This window comes from Macrobrachium rosenbergii, chromosome 2 (genome assembly GCF_040412425.1).
Source record: "Macrobrachium rosenbergii isolate ZJJX-2024 chromosome 2, ASM4041242v1, whole genome shotgun sequence".
NCBI lineage: Eukaryota > Metazoa > Arthropoda > Malacostraca > Decapoda > Palaemonidae > Macrobrachium > Macrobrachium rosenbergii.
Window position 1 is genome coordinate 44,471,962 of NC_089742.1, and position 21,493 is coordinate 44,493,454.

The 21,493-nt window shown below is 37.4% G+C and overlaps 2 protein-coding genes across 2 annotated transcripts in view; one reads left to right on the forward strand and one right to left on the reverse strand.

Moving 5' to 3' along the window:
- LOC136842905 (kynurenine/alpha-aminoadipate aminotransferase, mitochondrial-like) overlaps positions 1–21,493 on the reverse strand; it is a 654,775-nt gene that overhangs the window by 568,746 nt on the left and 64,536 nt on the right. The gene's annotated exons all lie outside the window — the stretch shown is intronic.
- LOC136845931 (mannosylglucosyl-3-phosphoglycerate phosphatase) overlaps positions 1–21,493 on the forward strand; it is a 108,962-nt gene that overhangs the window by 49,992 nt on the left and 37,477 nt on the right. Inside the window, exons 7-10 of the mRNA XM_067116432.1 lie at positions 1,959–2,124; positions 15,891–16,164; positions 19,130–19,160; positions 20,123–20,332. Of these exons, the coding sequence (XP_066972533.1) occupies positions 1,959–2,124; positions 15,891–16,164; positions 19,130–19,160; positions 20,123–20,332 (681 nt within the window). The remainder of the gene's footprint in view (positions 1–1,958; positions 2,125–15,890; positions 16,165–19,129; positions 19,161–20,122; positions 20,333–21,493) is intronic.

A 21,493-nucleotide genomic window follows, 5' to 3' on the forward strand; every position in this document is an offset into this window, starting at 1 on the left:
AACCACTGCCTGGTGGTGGCCTGTCCTATATCATTGCCAGATGCACCATTATGGCTAACTTTAACCTTAAATAAATAAAATAAAAACTACTGAGGCTAGAGGGCTTCAATTTGGTATGATTGATGATTGGAGGGTGGATGATCAATACCCCAATTTGCAGCCCTCAATCCTCAGTAGTTTTTAAGATCCGAGGGCAGACAGAAAAAAGTGTGGACGGACGGACAAAGCCGGCACAATAGGTTTCTTTACAGAAAACTAAAAATGTACTTTATTTTTAATTATGGAAGCCACCACTGAGACTCAGTAAGTTTTTAACTACTTGACAACTTTAACTCAACTCTTAATAAACGCTTGATAGTTACAATAAATGATGTCAGGAATCAGCTGTTTCTTGATTCATTTGTTTATGTCGGTACACGTTCACAATCTTTCACCTGGAGCTATAAAAACGATTTTTTTTATTGGAGGATGGAGCATCATCATAAGGTATCATGGTCGATGAGAGAGAGAGAGAGAGAGAGAGAGAGAGAGAGAGAGAGAGAGAGAGAGAGAGAGAGAGAGAGAGAGAGAGAGAGAGAGAGAGAGAGAGAGAGAGAGAGAGAGAGAGAGAGAGAGAGAGAGAGACTATTGGCCCAGAGCAGGTTGCTACACCTACAGATATCCATTTGCAAGAGACAAATAATAGTTGTACTGAGAATGATAAATTTAATAAAACTGTTGTTTTACTGTATCCAGTTATATTGCATCTATTATTATCATATCGTATTACAAAATAAACAATGAACAAAGCAACCATGTGCCATTTGCATTCTGGTTCTGTTTACAATTCTTAAAATCGTCAACTGATTGCGTTTGACCAACATCATCACTGTTGATAGTTGCTGAAACTTAATTCAGATACATTTCTTTTGTAGATTATCAACGCTGGGTTTAAAAAATGCAACTACTTTATTAATAAATGCAGTACATTAAATGAAGTACGTGAGTGATTTTGCCAGTTTCAAACATTGCTTTTGCCTCCAAAACATTTTGCAGCCTGCTCATTATTTATTTCTACAGCCACAGCTATAACTTGCTGCTTAAATTTAGTGGCATACTTTCTTAACACCTTTGCGTTTAGATGAATAAAAATTTATTTCATTTTTGTTCATGGAATTACACTGAAAATAAGCAAGTTTTTTTATTAAGTCGACAATGGTACTGCAACTTTTAACAAATGTATGTTAGTTACAGTAACTACCATCAGCTAATGGATGTTTCTTGATTCGATTGTTTATGTCAGTATTTACTGTTGTTTTTCCAGTCTTTTGCATATAGTAGCAAGTGGTTGTTAATGTAAGAAACAGTAATGAATTCTTACAGAGTCCACAAGATTCATGACCCTGGTTGAATGTATATGATTCACGCTTAACCTACTGAACTTTTGCTCCTCGGCCTATTAGTTGAAAGGTAACTTGCATATGCCTTATCAGTGAAGTCTACCAAAACTGAGACAGGCATCAGAAGCCAAGCCTTGTATAATGCATAGGAAGCCTAGCCTTGTTAAATCTACCATAAGAGAAACCTGCACATGAAGCATATATTCATATAATCTACCAAAAATGTATCTCTCAATATTATATGCGATGAAATCATGTTTTGGGAAAAAATATTAAAGATCAGATGATACACGAGTACATACGCAAATTACTGTTCTTATTGACGCTGTGTACATTTTAGTTTTGTGGAATGTACTTGATGGAAATAAAATGTGCTTCTGTATTGATGACCAACCTTCAGTTCTGAAATTCAAAAAAATCCAAAAACCGAAACACAGCTTGCCCTGAGGGTTTCGGATAAAGAATTGTTAACCTGTATATACAATGCAAAATACAGTATACAGTAGTTATTTATGCTCTGAATTATAACTTTTTTATTAATTTATTTTTATTTAGCTTACACTTATATTTTTTATACAGGTAAATGGAAAAACTATCCTGAAAAGTGGAACAGATTTCCGTGAGTTTTCTGCTGTCACTTTGACAGTAGAAGAAGATCAAGTTGATGTGAAAATACACAAAATTGTAGTGGATTCAAATTTTGACCCTGATGAGGAATTGCTTGAAGCACTTAAGGAATATGAAGGTATGGAGTTACAGTATTCCTATTATGCAGCTTTGATACTAATTTACAGTACAGTTTTTTCAGCCTATAATACAAAATTATGGTACACTACGGGCAATCCCTGGTTATCGGCAGGGTTCCGTTCTGACGGTGTAACGATAACCGAAAATCGGCAATTTTTGGCGCTTATTGGTGCCAAAATTTGCCAATTTTCGGTTATCGGCGCCTCTGTTAGGTATGTATTGGCGCCAATACCCAATAATCTGTGCTGATAAGCGGAAATTGGTGATTTTCGGCGCCAAAAATTGCCAATTTTTGTCGCCTGACAAGCCCCATAAAACCGGATCGCCAATAACCAAGCCCACTGATAACCGGGGACTGCCCGCTGTCATACATTAACTAAGGGAACATGGTATACTGTGTAATAAAGAAGTGAAATGTTATAAATTGTACGTGATAATTTTTAATTGATGAGAGTATCTTCATCATAAAGGATATTAAAATAAGAACTTTGAGTCTTGATACTAAATCATATACGTTAAGTACACACCAGTCTCTTGGAATAGTTTTCAAGTGACTGTATTATGTTGATTAATATGTTTAATTTATTGATGACCTGTTGTGTGGATGATATTGTTCATTAGTTAGTATATAATGCTTTCTCTATTCATTCCTTTTCTCAGTTTTTTACATGTTGGTGTAATTTTGAATGCACATTCTAATGCATAAGGATTTCCTCCTTTTATCTTCGATCACTTACTCTGTATTTTCTGTACTGAATTAAAACTTTTGTTTCTTATAAATCATATTTGGAATGCTGTATTCAGTCAACGTAAATAAATATAAGTACAGTAGTTATAAAATGGATATATGAGGAAAGGTTAATAATGTGCTTTGAAGGTGCTAAAGAACTCTCTTGGCCGAGCAAAAATCTAAAATTATTTTTTTAGTTCAAGAAAAGTGTCAGAAAGTTTCTCACTTTATGATTTTCGTTTAGCATATGTTTAAATAAAATATAGAACAGCAGTTAACCCTTGAACGCTGACTGGACGTATTTTACGTCAACAAAAATTGTCTGTCGGGTGCCAAGTGGACGTAAAATACGTCGACTACAAAAAGTTTTTTAAATATTCGCGGAAAAATACTTATGGGCCTCGTTTGCGAAAAATTGTAAATCGTGCGCCTTGAGGGATGCTGGGAGTTCATGGATCACGCTGTTGTTTTGTTTATGTTGGTGACCCAGCTGCGCATGCGTGAATTTCTTTCTTATCCTAAAAAGAAAGCATCAGCTAACTCTGCTGAAAATCTCAGAAATTCTTTCGTCACTTTGTCGTAATTTTTGCACCATTTTCTATTAGCATTTACATAAAGTTTTATATATGAAAATGCGCAATTTCATGTAGAATACAAATAAAAAATAACTCATGGTTGTAGCTTTTATCAATTTTGACATATTTACATATAAATCACGATAAGTGCCAAAATTTCAACCTTCGGTTGAATTTGACTCGACCGAAGTGGTCGAAAAATGCAATTGTAAGCTAAAATGCTTACATTCTAGTAATATTCAATCATTTACCTTCATTTTGCAACAAACAGGAAGTCTTTAGCACAATGTATAAATTTATGGTGAATTTTTGAAAAAAAAAACTGTTTCCTTATGTCCGCCCTAACTGCTGAAAATCTCAGAAATTCTTTAGTCACTTTGTCGTAATTTTTGCACTGTTTTCTATTAGCAGTTACATAAAGTTTTATATATGAAAATGTGCGCAATTTCATGTAGAATACAGCAAAAAATAACTTATTGTTGTAGCTTTTATCAATTTTGACATATTTTCATATAAATCACGATAATTGCCAAAATTTCAACCTTCGGTTAACTTTGACTCAACTGAAATGGTCGAAAAATGCAATTGTAAGCTAAACCTCTTACATTCTAGTAATATTCAATCATTTACCTTCATTTTGCAACAAACGAGAAGTCTCTAGCACAATATTTCGATTTATGGTGAATGTTTGAAAAAAACTTTTTCCTTACGTCCGAGCTAACTCTGCTGAAAATCTTGTAAGAGCCTGACGCCATCTCTTCCAAACACGTGTGTGTTCGTGCGTTCGTCGTCCATCGGAGTGGACAAGACAACAAGAGCATATCGTTTTCTTGCTCTAAAGGAATGCGATTTCAACCATACAATATTTCCGTCTGTTTCTCCATAACCATTGTTGTCTTGATGTATGTACAATCACCACTACTTGCATTGCCATGCAAGCATTCTAATCATGTACTCATAATGCTCCAACGAATCTTCTTTATCAAACTGTGTGTATGTTTCGTTTGTGAAGACGCTTAAACATCTCGCCACTCCGATGGAGGACGAACACACGAACACACACGTGTTTAAAGAGACGCAAGGCCAGGCTTTTACAATCTCAGAAATTCTTTAGTCACTGTCGTAATTTTTGCACAGTTTTCTATTAGGCGTTACATGAAAGTTTTATATATGAAAATGTATTTCATGTAGAATACAAAAAAAATAACTCATGGTTGTATTTTTATCAGTTTTGAAATATTTTCATATAAATCACGATAAGTGCCAAAATTTAAACCTATGGTCAACTTTGACTCAATTTAAATGGTCGAAAAAATGCAATTGTAAGCTAAAAACTTACATTCTAGTAACTTTCAATCATTTACCTTCATTTTAAAACAAACGGGAAGTCTCTAGCACAATATTTCGATTTGTGGTGAATTTTTGAAAAACTTTTCCTTACCTCCACGCGCTGTAACTCGGCTGAAAATCTCAGAATTTCTTTAGTCACCTTGTTGTAATTTTCGCACCATTTTCTATTAGGCATTACATAAAGTGTTATACATGAAAATGTGCGCAATTTCATATAGAATACAGCAAAAAATAACTCATGGTTGTAGCTTTTATCAGTTTTGAAATATTTTCATATAAATCACAATAAATAGAAAAAATTCGACCTTTGGTCAACTTTAACTCGACCGAAATGGTTGAAAACTGCAATTGTAAGCTAAATCACTTACAGTCTAGTAAAATTCAATCAATTACCTTCATTTTGCAACAAACGGGAAGTCTCTAGTACAATATTTCGATTTATGGTGAATTTTTGAAAAAACTTTTTTATGTCTGCTCTGTTACGAATTCATGCATCATTTTGTGATATTTTTCTGTTGCTTTGATCATTTTACAATTTGTTACATACCAAAATCATCGCAATTTAGTGTACAATATAACGAAAAAAAAACTCATTAGCTTTAACCGCTTGCTCACAGCGATTGTATACAATTATATATGAAATTTTTTGCACTGTCATATATTCCAATATTTATATATGATAATGATATTTTTTCATTTGATGGTTGCATACTAAACTTCAGGCAATGATAAAAAAATTAGCCAAAAATGAACCCTTAATCTTAAAACTAAGCATGCTGTGATTTTTAAAAAAAAAACTTTTCTTCCGCTTCGGCGCTAACTACCGAACGCCGCCGGCATACAGCAGACACTTTTGTAAATAGAGGCTCGGCGTTTAAGGGTTAAACGTGCTTGAAGCGGACTGCAATATCTAATACTAATATATGATTTTGGTTATATATATCCACACATAGAATTTGCCAGAATTATGCAAAATTTTATATTAGAAGTTATTGCTTCAAGGTTTCTTACATAATTCATGTTTACTATCCTTAAAGCAAATTGGTCAGCATGAGAAAGTGGCAGAGTCAAAGTAAATTTTGCTAAAGAAAAATTGTGAATAAAAATCATAATATATTCTAAATGTATTTTTTTCTTACTATATAATAATCTAAAACATTCCTAAATCACGAGGAAAACAAACAAACATTCTGACTTCATCAAAGTATTCCACATGCTCTGTGGCAAGCTACTCACCATAACACCTGTCAGAATGTTTCCACAGATCAGTCCTTTTGATAAACTAAGCGAACACGTTCAGCTTAAGTTCACTTGGGCCAGTTAAAGCAGTCCCTGACTTACAGCGGGGGTTCCATTCCAGCAGCACGCCATAAGTTGATTCCCACCGTAAGTCGGTGCTTATTAATAAACAGGCGCCGTAAGTGCCTTTAACAGCGTTTATGGGGTTGTTACTAGATACCTATTTTTGTTGTAAGCCCCGTTAACAGCACTTATGGTGCCGTAACTTGATTACTGTGCCGTAACTAGATACTGTAAACCTATTCTTGTTGTAAGTGCTGTGCAGCACCTTAACTTGATTATGGTGCCATAACTAGATACCTATTCTTGATAAATGTACAGTATTTGAAAAAGCACCGTAAGGTCAGAACTCTGTAAGTCAGTGCCGCCGTAACTCGGGGACACCCTGTAATTTATTGCTCCGTAACACAAAATATTTCCTGAATCATGGGAAGTCCATGTACAGGCAGTCTCCGGTTATTGGCGGGGCGGTTTCCGTTCTGATGGTGTGATGATAACCAAAAAGCGCTGATAACCGAAAATCGTTGATTTTCAGGACTTTTCCGGCGATTTTTGGGGCTTATTGGCACTGAAAATCACAGATTTTCAGTTATCGGCACCTCTGTTAGTATGTATCGGTGCCAATACCCAATTACCAGCACCAATACCCAATTATCGCCACCGATAAGTGGAAATCAGCGATTTTCGGCGCCGAAAGTTGTCAGTTTTCATCACTAGACAAGCGCCGTAAAACCGGATCGCCGATAACCAGGGACTGCCTGTACTCTACATTTAGACTTGAAACCTCAGTAAACAGTGTGAATTATCATGTGCTCTTACTAACACACTTTACATTGCGATTGTCTTGGTAAACTAGCACCTTCAACTGAATTGCATTTATACAGTGCTTTGTCTGTATTATTTTCCTTCTATGATATAACACAGAACATCTACGATACAAGAGAAACAAATTCTTATATTTCAGCTTCAAACATAAAAATGCAAAAAAAGTCATGTGATTTCTCGTTTCATTCCAACCAAGAGACACAAGAGTCATACTTATCACTACAGTATTCAAAGCCAACCTAAAGCTAATGCTTTGATTGGTTGCTGTTTTGTGAGGTAGAATCATTTGACCAATGATTGGCAACATTCTAGTGATGTAGCCCTGCCACCAAAGTTTGTCAAATACATGAGAGGGTGCTTTTTGAAAAAAGACCATGAACGTGGCTCATCTTCTGCCAGCAAAACCTCAGACATTGACTTCTTTGGGTAAAAGGGTTAGAGGACACATCCAAGAATTTTGTAGCTGTCTCATAGTGATTAGCATAGCCATATTTACTAGAGATGTGATTGATGAAATTCCTAAGAACATGTTAACAGGCATTTTTTTTTACCACAAACCCAACAGTACAGAATTTACAATAAGCCAGTGTTATGTCAAATGAAATCGCAGGCACATCAATCATCTGACAGAAATAAAAACATCAGCGTCAGCTGGCAGTCCTCATGCACTCATGGACCCCCAGATACCTTGTGGCTAACTGTCTTTCTTGTATGCCTATTGACCTGTTAACAGCTAAGACAAATTCCCATATTTTATGTTAAATTATGTACCATAATCATTTAACCTCCTAATTATTCCTATCAAGTTTTTGTACTCTTCAGTGCTCATGTATAGTTTTGTTTGTGTGATATGACAGTTAATGGCGGGCTCGTTAACTGGCGATCTGGTTTTACAGCGCTTGTTTAGCGACGAAAATCAGCAATTTTCAGCGCCAAAAATCATCAATTTCTGCTTATCGGCGCCGATAATTGGGTATTGGTACCAATATATACCTAACAGAGGCGCCGATTACCGAAAATTGGCGCTTTTCACTGCCGATAAGCCCGAAAATCGCTGAAAAGGCACCGAAAATCACCGATTTTCAGTTAGCGGCGATTTTCGGATATCATCACACCCTCAGAGCGAAACCCCCGCCGATAACCAGGGACTGCCTGTATTGGTTATTCCCATTTTAGGTTCATGTCATTTTAGTTGACCAAAGAATTTTTGCTGTCCTTTTGGAAGTAATTAGGAAAAGGAAACTTCTGTAAGCACCTTTAAGCAGTCCCCAGGTTACAACGGGCTCAGCTTACGACGCTCTTCTAATATATTCATCAAAAATGATTTCGTGGTTTACGATGCATGTTCCGGGGTTGAGACGTTTATGACCCCCATCTGACGGAAGAAACATGGCTCCAAAATGGCAGAATGGTTAAAATTTGGAGGTTTTTTCTTGAAAAACTTGATAAAAATGCAGGTTACGCCATTTTCAAGACATCCAAAGCAAGGATTTCTTATGATTTTCAACGATTTTTTGGCTTACAACAATTTTCGGCATATGACGCGGCGTAGGAATAGAACCACTGCCTGTGTAATATGGTATTTTTTCATAATAAAATTGGGTTTCATATATACTTACCAAGTACAGTAATTACATAGCTATACTTTCCACTCGTGCGGCAGCTTAAATTTTAAAACTACAGAAGCGCCCGATTGTTTAGTGTAGGTGACCAGTCCCACCCAGTAACAGGAATACTTCTGGAAACAACTTAACAGACAATCTCATTCTAGTTTGTCTTTGTGTCCACTGAGGGGGGAGGTGGGTTTCGATTTCTTGTAATTACTTTTTGCAGCATATATGAAACTTAATTTTATTATGTTTTCATATAAGTAATCTACTGGGTAATTACATAGATCCCACATTGATAGGAGGTGGGATACATGGATATATTCATTCCAAAACCATGAAGATAATTAATGAATTTGAAATAGAAAAAGTTGTTAGCATTGAAAACAATGCTTATTGTTTCCTTATCAGTTAAGAGAGCCATTGCAGGAGAATATTGCCCCTGGTTGTTGCCCATCTTAACTTGCAGCGGCGTGGCAGTATAACCGAGGATCACCTCTACTTAAGTGGAAGCTTTACAGCCAAGGACTATTCCGTTGGCTGGCACAGTACCAAAAATAGAAACAACTTACACTGAAATAAAACAACTATCCATCCATTGAGAGTGATGGGCGCTCCAGGTACACTGTACCACCTGGCTCCCCCCAAAAATTCTGCACCTTACTACAAGGTCAAGAGATAGGAGGAGAAAATCCTGTGCTTCCTCCCTCAGTGCCATGCCAATTACTAATAATGGTCCCAAGGTACTGCAAAATTTTCAAATACTGTTTTGACTTCAAGGAAAATTTAGAAGTGAAGAACTGCAGTATTACACTTCCAGTGGGTCGATTGCGAAATGGCAGTGAGTGACATATTGAGCCTGAAAGCTAGTGAGGTAGAGGCAATTCTGGCATCCTAGCTTTCCTTTAACATGTAGGGAAATCGTTCTCCTGAATCTGAGAGTGCGTCTCAAAAACAAACTACATTTGAGATGAGGGACAATGCATCATAGACCGAGGGTGAGACAGAATCTTGTCTGGACACTGTAGGTATGGGTGGCCCTCTGATTAAAAAGCTTTTTCAGGTAAAACCTGAAAGCTCAAACTAGACATTTTGCTCACTCTCCCAGAGGCCAGGGATGTCCAACAATTACTTAGGGAGAAAGCACTGATCCTGTTCACAGACTGTCTCCCTGAGCAGAATCTGCTTGCTTGTCTATAGTCTGAAGCTGGCTAACTCATTTGGCATTTGCTAGGGCTACAAGGAACAGAGTTTTCTAGTCAAGTTAAGAGCCGTGGAATGGAAATTTCTACAGAGGGCCCCGGCAACCACTCGAGAGCTGCGTCCAAATTCCAATACTGTATACAGAGTAGACTCCTCTCTGCCTTGGAAGTCTTGAAAGACTTCATGGGTTGCTAAGATCTTGGTTAGACAATGAAACTGCATCTGCAACAAAGCTTCAGAGTCTGTTGAAGTCTACTCTTTCCAGGGAAGTCTGACAGTCTGTAAATCCATCCAAGAAAAGTCCACTCTTTAGTGGTATCTTTTGAAGTGAGGTTGTCTGAGTAGATAAGGATTGTGGAAGGAGTCATGAAGAGTCCACCAACAACCATATCTGATTCGGGAACCAATATTCACGGTCCAGAACGTAAGCAGAGCGTCGTGGGTTCTTGTTCAGCCTTCCCTTACCAAGTTGAATAACACACATTAAAGGTCCAGGTTGGACCTAACTTGCAGTACCGCATCAGTTGCCCATGTAAGAGGGTCTAGGATTGGAGAACCAAATGAGGAAGGCAACAGTTCCTTGAGGCAGCAAACCGGGCCATAATTGACCTGTCCCATAGATTCCACAGATTTTGCCAGACCAGGGGATCCAAGGTTCACTTGCTGGGAAGGACATGCTTCTGACGGCTCAGGGCATCTGCTGAGAGAGAGAGAGAGAGTCTTGAACCAAGATAACCACAGTCTAGGTGTGAAAAAGGGTCGAAGTTAATATCAGTTAGAATGCAAAGCTTTCAGCTTTATTGGACAGAGAGATGAGAATATACTTTACTGTGGTCTTGACAAGATTACTACAGTCTAGAGAGAAATAGGTCGATAAGCGCCAGCTTCATATGAAAAGCTTGCCATCTGACAGAAATGAGAATAGAGCACGTGACTGTATCTGCAAATGCGATACCAGTCTAGGAGTGCAATAAGGTCAATAAGCACTGAAGTTGTAAGTGAGATGCTTTCAGCTATCTGAGAAGATTCTGTTCTTCCAAGGGCTGTGTCCTGGAAACTACCCAGTTCCCCAAGTAGGCTCCCCAACCCAGATCCTAGGCATTTGAATTGAAAACTAGGTTTGGGTTTGTAGTATGAAGGCACTTCCCTTCTAGTGGTTTATGTTCAGATAGCCACTACTGTAGGTCCGACCTACAGTAATTCAGGGCTAAGGGGAAAAACAAAAATGTCCAGCTGCGTTTCCCTGCCCCAAATGTTATAAAACCGCCTCGCACTTTCCTTCGAAGGTAATCGAAGAAGTCAGTCATCCATGTTGAGAATGACGTTCCAGAACATGAAGTCAAATGCTAGAGTGAGGACTTGAGAGTAGGCTTGCCAAAGAAATGCCGGAACACAGATCCTCGCACTAGAGGACTCTGTCCTGCCAGACGGACTTGAGATACTCCCAGAGTCCGGCAGGGACCTGGAAGGATACTTCCTGCATCTCAAGTCTTCATCCAAATGCCCTTGGAGAATGGATGACAGGATTGTCTGGTTCATCTTTATCCTGGAGTTTGTCTTGTATTCAAAGAGAAAAAAGGGGCATTGTGAGCATGCAGATTCACTGGCTACTGTGGGTCTCATGGACAACCAAGGGAACTTGCAGATCCTCGTCCTTATCCACAGACCACCATGCGGAGTAGCTGCCAACCCTGTGGACTTTTTGACAGTCAGCAGACGCTTGGACATTTGAGCGGACTCGATTATAATGGACTCAGTAACACTACAAACAGGCCAAAGACGTGCAGAAAATGCAGAAACCTAGCACAGGCATAACTGTGGGTTTGACAAAGTGAGCCAAACCTTCCGCAGAACAGACACATTTCTCTCAACTGTGTCCTGAGGGAAGAGTAAATGTAGGCCTGGAGGTGAAAATAACGGCTGAATGCGATTGTGTGACTCCCTCAGCAGTAAGAGAGCACCCAAGTTTTCTCGTCCTGAGGTTTCAAAGTAAAGAGCGGAGATCTCTATGAGACATCTCAATCGTCCTTACCCACTCAGAACAGGACTCAGAGACAACCAAGGCAATGTCTCTCTACTAAAAACTGGAAGTCCTCTGTCTTCTTAACCAGAACTCCTGCTGTCTAAGAGGAGGGAGCTTTCTTCACAAAGCTCAAAAATACTGGACATAAATGTCCTCCGAAACGGGCGCCTCTCTATGCGTAGAGTAATGCTCTCCATATGGTGCCCAGATGCGGGAGACTGACACTGAAGAATTGGTGCCAGATTATCAGGAACTGGTGGCGGTTACATGAAAAGACCAGAGCCAGGCGCTCAATGGGGAACTGGCTTTCAAGAAAGAACAACAGTGTGTTCTAAAAAACTGTCTGTGAGTGGGTGAAAAATGTTCACAGGCAAGAGTCAAGTACTGGATAGATATCAATGCTCTGCAGTAGGCACTGTGCATCCTGGAATCGGCACTTAGCCTTCAGGAGTTGGTGCCGAACTTTTGGCAACCAGTGCCAAGCGCGCAGAGGTCGACAGCAGGTGCTCAGGAGCAGGCGCTGAGCGCTTGGAGACTGTGACTGTCATATGTCGCTGAGAGAAGACTGAGGGTCTTCCACTACACAAACTGTGAGTAACAGGTTCTACCAAGGAGGTGACTTTCCATGGGCAAACCCCCACCTACCTCCTTTGGACTTTCAGTATATCTTCTTCCTTCCCTCTAGGAGCGTTGGGGGGCAGGGTTCTGGAGCCACTGGATGCTTGGAAGTTGCTAGGCGCTCGGGTGCTGGGCATCTACGAGCGCTGGACAAGATTTTGGCACCAAATACTCGGGCTCCACAACTGGAAGTTCAGGAGACAAGCACCATGGACTTCCAAACCAGAATCTATATCACTACAGCACATCATTTTGGACGCGTTTTCAATGGTTGTTCGCCAATGCCTGGGGCTGCACAACAGGCTCGACTGAGGGGCAACTACCTGGGGGCAAACCCCCTTGGACTCCCTTGGATCACAAGTATGTCTTCTCCCAGGTTTAGGGGAGCAGGACAGTGACATTTGGTCTAGGAGATCAAACGGGCTGGATAGTTACTTCATCCCCTACACTTCCAGCAAGATGCCTTTTCAGTGGCTGTCTGTCGCAAGCTGAGACTGTACAAGAGGTTTGATTGAAGGGGGCAATTACTGGGAACTTCCCATCAGCCTCCATTGGACTTTCAGTATGACGTCTCCCAAGCTTAGGGGAGTATGACAGTGACTTAGGTCTAGGAGAACCGACGAGCTGGATAATCAGCCTCCTCCACTGCACAAAACTACACTATCACAGGGTTAACTTCTGTTAACCCATACACAAGGCTGGCAAAGGCATGGGAAGGAAGCAAGGGAGCCAGGCATGGGAGAAGATAAGAGGGCTAGTTGCAGGAGAGAAAAAATTAATGTGGGAAGAGTTGGCACCAGATGATCGGGAGCTGGCATCGGGTGCTCCCAGGACGTGAATGGCTCCAGGTGTAGCTGGGTGCCAGGCGAGCTAATAGCTCCAGAAGCTAGTGAGCACTCCTGAGCGCTCGGTGCCAAGGCTAGGGGGCACTCCTGGGCACTTGGTGCCTATTCTTAGCTGTCAAGAAAGTCTATTTATCCAAAAGCCAAAGGAAAGTGTAACATGAAAATGTTCTAAATCAATTCTTTACCAACAATTGTTTTGAAGTACACAAAGTACCATCACACAAAACATATCTCAATTCTTTATCAAACATTATTTGAGACTTGGCAATATGTATTCTCCACCGAAAACATCAGTTCAGTAGTGAACACGATACTTTCGTTATAATACGCTACTTGGTAAAGAAGAGTTAATCAATTGATTGCAAAATCGCTGTAGTGAAATATGATAAAACTTGAATCAGATCTTAATAACAAAATAAAATACTGATCATGAAAGCTGTATAGGCTGAAGGCTACTCGAAATCAGCTATAATATTTCACCGAAATTCGGTTATCTAACCAGCGAATAATAAACAAAGCTGCTGCAAACACCCAATGTTTTCACTGAGCGCGGCAGAAAGAGAATGAGGTTGTCTGCTAAGTCGTTCCTACACTAAACAATTGGAGCGCTACTGCGAATTTTAAAGTTTAAGCTGCCTCACGAATGGAAATACCAAAATACTTAGGTTTTTCTAAGTATTTTGGTATTTATTCTGGGTAATTTGGATTGTTGTTCTGACTGGCAGTGAAATGTTAGCATATGGTCTTAATGACCTACCGGTAACTCGGTTTTCTTACCTTTGCATTTTTTTGTGAATATTTTTTGTTTCCTGAAGAAAGTTTTTGTGATGTCCATTTCTTGCTAGTTTATATTTTGTATTGTACTTTCAGTATCCATTTGTGTCCACCTGCCCCCTTCATAAATTGGTTGTTCACTATATTTTTGTGCATTCGATTTTATGAATATTAGCAGACTTCTCAGTAGCGTTATATTTTGTATTTTATACTTGTGTTTATTCTCCTTATTGTATTTCATTTTGTTGGAAATAACTTACGGAAGGTGTGTTGGCTTACTAGCAAGATGCGTAATATACAGTATACGCCTCTACTATGACAGTGACCTGCATCTTGTGAGTAGTATTGTCAAGATCCAGTCTGTTTCCTCAAAGTTACCTGTTTTACTACTTTGTTAATAGATAGGGCACAGCCCTTGGCCACGAATATTCGCAACTTGTGTACTTTGTCACAGCTGCCACTGTCACTACCCCCTGTAGAAGATGCATAATGAACTTTTACCAGAGGAAATGGGCAAAGTTTGCCACCTGTTGTAGCAAATCTTGGATATCAAAGGATGTAGGTATTCCTCTCTCAAGTATTTCTGAGTATGTGTAAGTGCTACCACAGACTTATTACTGTATACCTTACCTGTCATTTATGCCAACCCACCCCATGATAAGCAGTCAGGCCTTCCAGCTGAAACTTGGCTGTAGTCATGAGGAGACTGACCCAGCCACCTTATGAGTCCCTCAGCCAAGTCTCTCATGAATCCAAGAGTAAAGACAGGTCCTCCATTTGCTTTTTCTTCTTTCTTTTGTGGCAAAGACCTGACAAGCAGGCCTTAGCAAATACATGACTCTCCATTTCACTATTCTGGATCTACCTCCAGCATCATAGAATGACTTTGTACCATGATGTGTGAGAGCTGTTAGATGTTACCTTCAGAGAGGTCATGAACCTCCTCCTCAGGTTGTTTCTGAGCCTGGGATTGAGCAAGATCCTGGTATCAGTGCAAACTGTCATTCTGGCCATTTTCAGGATATATTCAACAGTATCCATGAATAATTTATCACAACTCAAAATCAAAACAATGACGTTTGAGAATCTCCACCACATTGGCTTTCAAGCGTAGCATTAAAACAGCAGCCATCTTCAGGGTGGTATATGGAGTTGCCACTCCACTTGCTCACTATCACAGAAATGTAACTCACAGGTATTTCAACGTTTTTTCCTTTGGCCGTGTTGTCACAACAGAGTAGATTATAAAAAAGGGCAATACAAGAATGACTGCCCTTTCTCCTTCCTCTGAAATTTTCTTCTCTCTAGCACTTTCTAGGATTCAGAAATCCATTCTGCTATTAAGCCCAGGCCTAGAACAAGACCATCATGTGGGACTATAGTGTTGGTGCACATTTGAGGGAGGTTCTCTTGTCATCCCTCCTAATTAGGAATTCAGGCATCTCATGATCAATGAGTTGCAATGATTATGTGTTTTTTTTTTACACTAAACTCATTTTTCATATAGACTAATTGATCATATGGGACCATGCCCTCCCACCATCCCCACATTCAGTAAATCACCAGTAAGGCAAAAGAGGATGAAAGCAGATGTGAACTGTATTAGGAGGCCAGTCAGATGGAGTAGGTACATTCTTTTTATCATAATGGTGCAACAGATTAATTTTGTATCCAATAAGGCTTTTGTGAGTGATTGTTTTTGTATGAAAAATAAATGTTTTGTGATATAAAAATTATTTTATGGTTGTGTTTATGAAAAGATTTAGTTTTAAGAGATTGTACATATCCTGACTTATTTAATTTTCCCCTTAAAACTATAATGTAACCAATATTTATTAGAAGCACTTTGCAGGTTAATGTTATTAAGAGTTTTAATGGAATATATGTCTTTAACATGTGTATTTTTCATTTCTAGAACTTGTTGGAGCAAAGATGGATGAAATCCTTGGTACATTTAGTGTAGATTTAGACGGAAGATTTTCATCAGTTCGAACATCAGAGACCAGTCTTGGGGACTTCATATGTGATATTATAATGGCAGCATGTAATGCTGATGTAGCTATCATCAATTCGGGAACACTTAGATCAGACAGAATTCATCCAGCCGGGGAATTCACGATGAGAGATCTAATGACTGTGTTACCTATGTTAGATCCTCTTCTAGTGCTAGAAATAACAGGTTATTCTAAGTATAAATCATTTTACTTGTGTTGTAATTTTTGGATATAGTCTGAATTTAGAGCTAAATATATTCATAAATGCAAACCATGTTTTACACAAACTCATATCATACTGCAGTAGAGAGGGTCCCGTGAGAATGCCATGACAAACAATTGGTGGTGGTAAACTGCTGATATCATATGGAAGTTCTTACTGCTTATGAATAAGAGCACTTGCATAATTCTATAGTGTGGCAACACACTGTGGCATAAATTGTTTCAAGGTGAAAAGATATTGAAACAATGTGCATCAGGAAAAGGAAGCAGAATGTAGGTTTTAAAACTGCTGTAGTTTTCTTTCTTGGTTAAGCCCCTACCTTACTCCCTATCCCTCCTTTTCCATGTTTTTCATTTTTAAACCTTGTCTGGATGAGGGCATTAAAAACCTAAAAGTAAGTGAAAAAGAAAATATGAAGGTATTTAAAACTTAAAAATAAGCAAAAAAGAACAGGAAGAAAGTGCCCAACTTCCTCCTCAAAAATTAGAAATTTACAACCAAGGAGAGGCTTTGGATATGGAGATCTAAAGAATTAGCTGCAGTTCTGACTTTTATATTTCAGGATAAACTTGGAGCTACTGATGTACTCAAGAGTGGACAAGATTTTATCATTAAGGAACTACATGCAAATTTCTTACATTTGTCTGTCCTAGAGAATACCTTAAGTTGTATTTTGTCAACAAAACAGCTTAGAGTGATTGGAAAGGAAGCAGGGAGAAAGTTCAGTTAGGAGAGTTAAATGTAACAAATGGTGTCACAAATGTATAGGACTGCAAAATGTAAACAAATAGGGATATCTGATGCCCAAAATTTTATTGAGAAAAATGAGCCATAAAACAAGAAAGGTTGACCATGTTATGATGGAAAGGAGTCTTGGCAGAGGCAATGATTTTGCTACTTCTGACATCACAAATTTAAAGCCAGAGAAGGTTTAGAATAAAAAGAAAATAAAGTCTGTATGAAATGGAAAAAGATTGTTGGACAACTGCTGAAACTCATTAGTAATGAGCAAAAATTTGTGATGCATATAAGGCCTGTACTGTGTCTCACCATACAGCATGAGAAATTAGAGACAGCTGAGGAGCTTTATGAGAAATATGATTGCAATATAAGAAATATGATTGCAAATTACTTTGGTTCGTGACAGAAGTTCTTTTTGGGGAATCATGTTAAAGTGATTTTTGCATGAGTTGGAGGTGGAAAAACAGACTACTTGAGGTGATAGTGAATATTTCTGAGGAGGGATATAGGTGTCAGTCATAGTAGTAGATTTAGAGAAAGCATAATGAAAGTCAGTGGGAGGCTCAAGAACTTATAGAAAAATGGAATTGCTGGAAGCATTGATCAAATTGGAATTCAGGCAGAAAATGTACAAGATTCACTGCCCATTTAACTCTGTAAAAAGAAAATCTTTCCAAAAACATTAATGAAGATATCCATCCAAGAGACCCAGATACTACCAGTGTAGCTGGGAGATCTATTGTTTCTTATTTTGTAGTACTAATAATTAACTTTTCATATGAAAGGAATGCAGAATGAACTTAACCTCAGGTCTCACAGAACCAACTGGCAAGCCATAGATTCAGCAGCAAATCTTGCCCAAAAGTTGTGCTGGGATAATGTGAGTTCTGAGTGAGGAACGTGGTTTATCAGCTGTGTTCCATAATCTTCTTGTACTGTTTGCATTAGCTGTCTCTCATAATCTCCCAGTACTGAGCCTGCTGCTAGCAAAGCTATATCAGTTGATACTATGAAACCCTCATTGATGACACTGGAACATCAAAGACTTGTATTGAAGAATAATATGCTTACTATATTTTTTTCTATCAGGCATGTGAAAACAGCACCTTAAAATAACTTAATTTTCTTATAAAATGTTTAACAAGACCAATGAGTTACATTGCTAGACTCACTGAGCTAACCTAAAGGGTTTATTCTTAAACAAATTAAAAATAGGAGTAAGGTAAAGTTTAACAATTTGAATAGCTAAATATAATAGAGTCAGCTATCATATTTACCATGCCTTAAGTTACTGGTTGTACAAAATTTGGTTTATGGGTGATTACGTATATTTTTCTTTCACCACAAGCACTTTTTTTCATAACAGAAGGCATTTTAAAATTAAATGTGCTACTTACATGATTGCTTAAAGAAAACAAAATGTATGCATTGTTGAAATCAGATGCTCTCGCTGATTCATTTCAAACTATTTTGTAAGAATAAAGAAATTAATATATGTATATACATATGATTTTCTTTAGTTTATCATAACAATTTTAAACTTTGTCTTCACACTGTTTGTGATTATATGTACTGTACCTGTATTAATTTTAACCCTTTTGTACTGGCATACGTCCTAAGATGCGCAAAAATGGCATAAGAAGAGAAGCGGTCTGTATCATATGATAATCATTATTTCGTGACATTGTCTTTAAACAAATTGTGCGGGAAAACATTCAGATTACTTGAATGGGCCATAAATGACTATATGGCAACACTTGTGGCAAGACTCACACCTGAGCCCAGGATATTTGGGAGAATAGTCTGACTTGAGATCTCACTGAGGAATGTACTACATTTCCCTGTCCAAGTACATCTCTTATATATTTGCTCATAATAATACTCAGGGATTATTGTTGCTGGGTTTAGTTCCTATCTTTTATGATAATATATGTCTAATGTCTAATTGTAAGAATTATATGATATATGTCTAATTAAAAGAATTTTATAAATTATCTACATAATAAGCAACTAGCTTCACCCTTTCTAATATGTGATGTTTATGCATTTGTCATTACATCCCTAGCTTTTACTGTCTGCATGTAAGTGTACAATACCTTATTACTGCACTCTGTATTTGTTGTTATTTGTATTAACATTCAAAAATATCCTTAGGATGTTTAAAATTTCAGCATCAGTAACAACAGAGAGAAAAAGATTGTATGCCTACAAAATTGGGGTCAAGAAAGTTGTAAATTAATTAGTCAAACTTGTTTTGTATGGTACAATGACAGCACACCATTTAAATAACAAAAATGCTATTTGATGCCTGTAACAGACTTGAAATTGAAGTAGCAAAGTAATTTAATTCACATGTAAGGGGTATGACCTGAAACATGTACTCAAAACTCCTTCTACATATTGATGCTTTACCTCTGTCAACAAAATATTGTACTGAGTAGCAGATTAAAATAGGGTGATAATAATATTGTTCAGATTGAGTGCCTATATGATGATTGACTTCACTTCCAAGTGTGGGAATGCCACAACCCTTTACACCAGGTTCATTGACCTCCTTTTTGGTTGTAAGCACCTACCACTGTTATCATTAAGGTCATAATTGAACCTAGGACAAAGGATAAACAGATCCTCTTATCTCTCCAGAAAGCACCTTTTCAGGCAAATGCAATTTTTAGGGAACAAGTATGTTATTTGTATAACAAGTTAAATACAATATACTTTAACTTGTAGATCCTATTTTTTCAAGTTGAGCTCTTGTGTTTATCTGCTTGATATTAGATATTTTCTCCTACGAAAAAGTAACTTAATAACAGTGTATGAACCTGGGACTCCTCTCAGCAGTTAGTATTTTATCCATTATCATAGTAACCACCACAGTGTACCCCAACAGCAGTTAAGTTTCGGATGGTTTGTTCCTCATCTAGTACTATATTAGGACATTTGAGATACAAGTTTTTATGTTAGGAAATATGCAAATTTCTTTAAGAATTTTAAAACTGGTCATGACAGTTTATATTTCCTTTAAACTCATTGTAAAATTTGGTCATGACAGTTTATATTTCTTTTAACCTCACTGTAAAATTAAGTGAATCATTTTTTCTAGATAGCTTCCTGAAAAGTTTCAGGGAGACTATGTGATTTTCTCATACTTGCAGGAGCAGTTACTTATTTATTGGAAATAAAATACAGTATCCAAAACTTGAAGGACGGTTCCCCCAAGTTGCTGGCATTAGCTTTGTGTTTGATCCCCAGGCTCCATCTATGCACAGAGTTATTCAAGATATAGTCAAAGTTGGAGATGAGTTCTTGATACCAAATGCTACATATCGACTGGTTACTAAAGCATATATGCATCAAGGAAGAGATGGCTATCATGTTTTGACTAAGTGCCCAGTTCTTGTAAGTAGAATGGTTCTTGTGTCTTTAGATTATGCAATCCTTAAAAATCAACCTTAAATCTTTGCTCTCTCTACTAATGGGATGTTTTTATTTATTCACTGTAATCTAGTAACTCTTCTTTCATTCATGCTGCTGTTAGTATTTTCTTACTGCTATCTTAATCCCTGCTTCATAATCACTGTGTCCCTAAGGTAACACAAATGCTTTACTGCTTCTAAGACCTGCCGCCCATCTATCACAACACAGTTCCTAGCTCCCCTCCCTTCAACACCACTTCTTTTAATACATTTTGGGCATCAAAAACCTCTTACTCCATGTTTGTTTTATGTCGTAAGCACATTTTGTGACACCATTTGTTACATTTGGTACACAGTACAGATTTCACCCTCAAACCTTTCTCACAACAGTTTTTTTTAAATGTTAAGGAACTGGCTGATAGCATAAAGTCCTATAGTAACACACATAGATTCTCTGACGTTATGGTTCAAGGAATTTGCTTCATATATTCGTTGTTATTCAACCGCATCAAATCTCTCCTTAGAAGACAAAAAAAATTTTATCTCTGAGTTTATGTATTAATGTTAGAGAAATTTATACCATTTTTCATAACTTATGTAAAGTTGCAGCCCAAAATATTTTTTCTAACATCCAATTTAACTTGAATATTATACTACAAGCCATAAAAGTTTCATAGAATTCATGTAGTCAGCTCGTGAGACTTGAATTTTTACTTCTTTTAGTTTTGTGAAAATATCAAAATAAAACATTACTGTATTGCTTATTGTGCTTCAAAACTATGACAGGTAGATAGCTGATTTTGTCAGTGAATTACTCACATAAGAAGTGTACCCCATCATATAATACTGTATCCACTGCGTAAGTATAAAGAAATAAAAAACAAAGGGAATTAAATAAATAAAAATAAATAAATATAAAAAATAAATAAATAAAAAAAAAATAAATAAAAGTAAATAAATAAATCAATAAAAATAAATAAATATAAAAATAAAAATAAATTAAAATAAAGAATAATAAATAAATAAATAAATAAAAATAAATAAATAAGTAAAAATAAATAAATTAATAAAAATAAATAAATAAAAAATAAAGAAAATAAAAAAAAATAGGTAAATCTGTAAAATTTGGTTTAGGAGCTTATTT